Here is a 6,176-nt window from a genome sequence, read left to right as displayed (position 1 = left end):
TGCTCTTTGCGTGTCTAAACGTGTGCACAGAGGCCAAAAACAGCGTGCTCTCCATGGAAAACCAAGAAACATTTTCGGTGGTGTTCTTTAAACGTGCAGCAAAAACTACAAGTTCGTCCGCTCTTGCATCACGTTTCTGCCGGCGAAACGCGTGTCCTTGCCTCTCCAAATGCTGCAGTGTTACAAGTCCGCGTTATGGTGCCTTTTAAGTCCACCAGTCGTTCTGCGTTAGGTTACTTCTACCTCATTCACTTTGGTTTCGGTGCAAACGACTTCGGTACCTTGTGAATGTCTTCGTTGGTAGTCAGCAGGTTCATATCCACAGGTTTCATTCCAGTTTTCCGTTGCCAGGTAGCCTCCTCCACACCCCTTGACGCTAGCGCCTGCAGGTTCGCTCTTTCTACTTTGCTGTGTCAGTAGTTTCGGGGAAGCCAAACGAGATCGCGAGACGAGTATGTCCAAACAAACCGCTCCTTGTCCACCGGCGAGCTCTCCGTGCATACCACTTTACCCTCTCACTCTTCTGAAGCAGACGCCGCAGGCAACTCATCGAAGAAGAGAACCCAGAACGTGAACCGCTCCGGAAACGCGGAAAAAGTCCAAGATTTTCTTATCTTGCAACAGATTCCGTCCGGTCTCGTGACATGCATTGGTCGTCAAGATGACGGCACCCAGAAGGCTTCTTTCCTCTGCAGTCTTTCTCCTGTTTTCACTTTCTGTTTTCTCCTTTTCCTCTCTCCCCTATCCTGTCTCTTGTCAAATTGCGGAGATTTCGCAGCTCATTTCGAGCGCTTTGAATCCGCTGTCGCGTCTGCCTATCGACTTCCTCGGCGGCGGGTCGTCGACCTTGTCTTCCGTGCGAAATGAAGAGAGTGCCAGTGTGTCTTCTCAAATAGCCGACAACGCTCTGTTGAGCTCCACGCTTCAGAATGGCCAGAAAGTGCTACGAACAGTTGCGCAAACAGCAAGCGGTCTCATCCCCAGCGTTATCCAAGAAGGGATTCTTCAGCCTACTGACGATGGAAGAAGGCGGGCCATCTCTCTCACTGCGTTCAACATGTCTCCTTTGGACCAAGCCATCATCAGCGCTGTTGGCGAGGTCAGAAAAGTGTACACCGGATCCCGAAATGAAGGGATTCTACCCCGACCTTTCCTCAAAGAACGCGCTACAGCCTCGTCCAGTCACGTCGAGAAATGTCTCTTCTGATAGATGACAGGCTCCGGATATAGGCACTCCTAACCTTCAAATGACAGCCGCTGCTGTCGCTGAAACGTGCACCAAATCTCACGAAAACCAAGCATATACATCCCCACATGATTAGTTCCTATGTGTACTCTAATCTCGTGATACAACTCCCGTAGACACCTGTACCGGCAGGGGCTGCTCTGGAAATGCTACGCTACTCACGAAACTCGGACCCATCCCACTGTTGGTCCCCGACATATATCTACCGGCGTTCACATAGAGTGCGCACGTTGGTGTTTCGTTGTGCCTCTGCGGCAGGTGGGGTCTTTCCACTGGACGGCGAAGCAGCCTTCGTCAGTCACTGTCGATGCAACTCCTACTCTAGATTCGCGGAATCTGAGGAAACTGAATCTCGCGCTCGGTCTGCACGGTCTTCCGCCACTGCCCTTCGCGCCGCGAAAAATCAATGAGTCGTCAGAAGAAGAGGAACTCGCCGTCGACGTGTTGATCGACCAAGTGATTCAAGGACGCCCGCTGTCGAAAGACATTCTCAAGCAATACCGCGACACAGTCGACGCATCTCTTTACAGGACCATGCAGCTCCCACCTGTGGCTATGCCAGGCGTCTGTGAAGGTCTTGCCGCTAGCCCCTGGCCAGCGCCACATCGAACAGGTTTTGCTCAGGTATCAACTTTTAATGCAGCTCAACCGATGTGCACAAATGTACACCGAATGACGTCCACTTGTCCTGCTCTCCTCATTCTTTTTGTACCGTCCGTCAGAGAGAGGTGCAGGCATACGAATTTCTTCTCTGCCTCTCCCTGCGCGTAATAGGCACATATGTATGCACACATGTGTAGGTACGGTTGTGTCTGGGCGCTTACATTCACCGCGGCAGGCGACTCGCGAAGATAAGAAACAATGGCATTGCACACACACGGACGCCACAGAACATCTTTCCAGTGATCCCCCTCTCTTGTTCAGGTCTTGAGAGAAAAATACTACCCCGTTGCTCGTATGACCAGTACCATCGTGCTGGAAGTAATTCTCTCTGACACACGATTACTTATAGGCTTTTCGTGCGGAGTGTGTACTACAAGATGAACTATTGGTGTAGGTCTTGAAGGTCTTAATTATCGGCCTCGCTGAGTCCCTACTGAGCTCGTTTCGTATTGTAGACATCTGTGTAGTGGAGGACAGTAAGTTTCGTATCGGTTTTTGCACGGAGTATGTGTCGTGCCGCTTCTCTCGTCGTTGGCGTAGGCAAGCTCGCCGTACAGAGGTCCCGACGGCTCCAAACGCCTGAGTCACAACTTCCTGAACCGGGCTGTTATTGCGAATAACCCAATCACGCTCTTCTACTCAGAAGACCAAAAGTATCTCTGGGGCAGCAGCTGGACGACAATCTTCAAGGTGGCTCGCGGAAAGTCTTCTCTCCGCCTGGTCGACTACGTTGCCAAGCCTGTCGAGAAGGTCTTTGCCGACAAGTTCCACGGTGCCTATGCCCTTTTGACAAAGGAAGTCAGTGAAAAAATTAGAAGTTAAAAGCGAAAAAGACGGCAAACAGTCAAGAGGCTTGATCACGTTGTGGAGGTGGGCCACGAAGCCATCCTTAATTTGACAGACGCCATTGCACGGAGGCAAGACACGAGGTGTCATCCGTTTCTTGTTTGTGAACAACCGAAGCCGTGTGGTGCCGGAAAGACACGCAGCCTACGGGCTGAAAGACCGATGCCTTAACGAGTTCCTCATGCTCATCTCTTTGCACTGTTTCCTTAAGAATCACTAGGCACAAAGAAATGTAGCAGCGTTAGTGTAGACCGCAACCTCTACATATCTGGCTCTGTATCTCTTATTCTATGAGTCACCAGTCCTATATAGTTCTGTTTACCAGTGTTTTTGTTTACCAACCTCCTTTCGTATGCTTGTCTCTGTAGCTGAAGTTTTTTTCAAAAATACATGCATGTAGACATGACTAATTGGGTAGGTCAGAAAACATTGGCGGCGTATGCGTGTGTAGCCTCTGTATCTCCGTTTTATTAGAGTACCCGAGAAACGGTGACTTTCAACGGTGCTTGTTTATAGGAAGTTTTCGTTGTATCTTCGGGCGACCACCTGGAGGCGTACTACGACAAGCCGGGAAGCAACTCGCAGCAGATTATGATGCACCCTGAGAAATTTGACATCACCAACGAGCTCGCCAATGAAGTTCGTTTCCCTCAAAGACCAGAGGAAGTCATTCGAGCCCTCTGCATGAGCAGCGATGGACACATCGTCTGGGTACAATACGAATTCACAGAAAACTACAAGAGCAACATCACACATTCACGAGCAAGGACGCATATATGTATAAATATATATATATATACACGCATGTGCTGGAACAGACTCCACACACAGCCACGTGCTATCCATCTCTTCGACTATTCTGTTATATGTAGGCATACGTGCCAGACATAGTTTCTGGTTTTGTCCCTTCATATAGATCTCCGTGTCTCATAAAACTATGTACTGGTGGAGACGTATGGCGCGAAATTTTTTGCCAAAGTGAGAGACGAACGACAGACACACATTGCATGAGAGTTCTCAGTACAGCTCTGGCAAATGTCAATATCCATACGCACATCATGCACACAGACACATTTTATACATCCATGCAGAGTTCCATGTGCTGACCCATATGCACTTGCAAGAACACATGCGTATACATGTTGATGCATGTGGATTTTTGCGTCTACATATATATATATATATATATATATGGTGTTGTTCACCGCGATTTATGATTCGTTCAGTGGCGCGTGTCTGTGCGGTGTGTTTTCAGGCGACGAGTCACGGCCGCGTGGGTGTTCTGAACCGCAACATAAAGGGCGGAAGTTTCCGAAAAGCGGCCGACTGGCTGATGCTCGGGACCTCTGTGGGCTACGACAAAGACCTGGAGGTATCGAACAATATGGCGTGCGACGATGAAGGGGGCATCTACGTGGTGTCGGACAAATTCATGCACCGCGTGGACTGGAACGGAAGAAAGCTGAAGATCCGTTGGGAGAAGCCGTACGCGACGTCGACGGCCGGCGGAACGCAGGCAGTTCGGCTCGGCGCCGGCTCTGGCAGCACGCCGTCCATTATGGGCGAGAAAGGAAAGAAATACGTCGTAATCACCGACGACGCGGATATCATGAACGTACTGATCATGGACGCGCAGACGGGTGAAATCAAAGCAGCGCATCCGATCAACTTTGGAAACTCCAGTGCGAAACATACGAGCAGCGAGCAGTCCGTCCTGGTCCACGGCTGGCGATTGGCCGTGGTGAATAACACACCGACTGAGGAGTTGAAGCAGACGCCGAATTTCCTCAAGATGTTTGGCAGCCCCGCAGCTCTCCTGCTCGGCGGAGGCGAAGTGCCGACCCGCATCAGCGAGACGCTCACCAATGCCTGGCCGGTCATTGTCGGGGATGCTCCCAAGGGCGTCGAGCAGCTCGAGTTCAACCCCGACGACAACACTCTGCGCGTGACGTGGGTGAACACGGAGGTGTCGATTCCCAACGGAATTCCGACAATGAGTGCGACTTCTGGACTGATGTACGGCATCGGAAAGAGAGGCCATTTCGGCAGTGAGGCAGCCCCCATGAGAGGCATGTGGACCCTGGAGGCGCTCGACTGGTGGACCGGAGAATCCAAGTTCTACTACAACATAGGCATGGGGCCCATGGTCAACTCCATCTACGCCGCCACGCAAGTCGGGCCCGGAGAAATCATCACTGGAACTGCCACAGGAATCGTCCGGATTATGGAGGTGTAGACGCGCAGAAAAAGCACGTCCTGCGACCTCAATGGCTCGAGACGTGCATGCACACCGAACACAGATTCCGCATTGCCCACTTGGACATGCTTTCCACTTCATGCACCACGAGCACACGATAGATACAAGATGGTCGCTAACCATTCCGACTCCCTGAGTCAACAGATTGTTTGTGCGCAGCGTGGGCAGTCAAGTGTATAGCCAGCGTAGGCAGGCGCTCTATTTCCAGGTGTGTAACAATATAGATGCCAAACCTGTGACGAAGTGTGGGCCACAATAGCAGTATCGCCACGTACATCCATCCATCCACGATTTTCCGACCACAAGGAAGCGCAAAGGAGAAATTGACAGTCGTTCCCACCTTCGGTAGCTCATTCGGTAGAACACGAGTCAAAACCCGTCATGAACAGTGTTAGCTAGATGTGCATGAGAAGAAAACATCTTTTCCACGTGCGGACACAATCGAACAGGTCCGGAGAGCGAGGACACGGAAGAGAGCGCCTGCCCTCGACTCTGGATCGGGGCGACTGTGATCAGACATAAACCCGCCGTATGGTTCGTGTCGTAAATGTCTATTCTATTCGCATTTGCGGGGTATGCGCACAACGCCTCCGCTTAAAATGTAATCAAGTTGATCGCCACTATTCTTGCACATTCCAACTTCCGAGATTTAACATTCAAATGAAGAGTCCCAGTCCTCGTATTTTTCCTCACAGTGGCGCAAGGACGTCTCTTCGAGTAGATTAGATAGAAAATCAGTGATGCACATTTGGACGCAGCTGTGTGCCTGCGGCAAAAAATGTACGGTGCGTTTGCTTTGATGCGCACACATCGTATGCATGTCGTTCGGTCAGCCGATACGACACGCACTCTCTGAAGGGCGGCTTCTCCTCAAACGGTTTCTTCCCCAAGTTCTGTGCTGAGTTGTCTGCTTAGTCTTTCTTCACTTGGGTGCAGAAACAACGAAGCGACGAGTTCCAGAGGATAGCATTATCAGTTAAAAACAGTGCACTCATCGCGGAATAGCATACCCGGAGGTCCCTTCTCGGGTATAGTTGACACACGGGGCTTTTCAGAAGCTCTTTGTACAGTGACGACTCAAAAGTAGCACGAAAGTGACGCTTGAAACTTCCCTCTGACAGACGCGCCGAGAGCCATGCTCCGATTACACATTCCTTCCGAGGG

The 6,176-nt window shown here is 50.9% G+C and overlaps 1 protein-coding gene across 1 annotated transcript; it reads left to right on the top strand.

Annotated features, from left to right (window-relative positions):
• Positions 1-661: 661 nt before the first annotated feature.
• TGME49_232170 (hypothetical protein) lies at positions 662-4,991 on the top strand (the record flags this gene model as incomplete). The annotated part of the gene is made up of 5 exons (XM_002368046.1): positions 662-1,099; positions 1,505-1,870; positions 2,450-2,707; positions 3,272-3,466; positions 4,011-4,991. The coding sequence occupies 5 exons, from the start codon at positions 662-664 to the stop codon at positions 4,989-4,991; spliced, it is 2,238 nt and encodes a 745-aa protein (XP_002368087.1).
• Between the last annotated feature and the right edge of the window lie 1,185 nt (positions 4,992-6,176).

This window comes from Toxoplasma gondii, chromosome VIII (genome assembly GCF_000006565.2).
Source record: "Toxoplasma gondii ME49 chromosome VIII, whole genome shotgun sequence".
NCBI classification, from domain to species: domain Eukaryota; phylum Apicomplexa; class Conoidasida; order Eucoccidiorida; family Sarcocystidae; genus Toxoplasma; species Toxoplasma gondii.
Note: the sequence above shows the minus strand (reverse complement) of the source record. Positions and strands in the feature narration are given on the sequence as shown.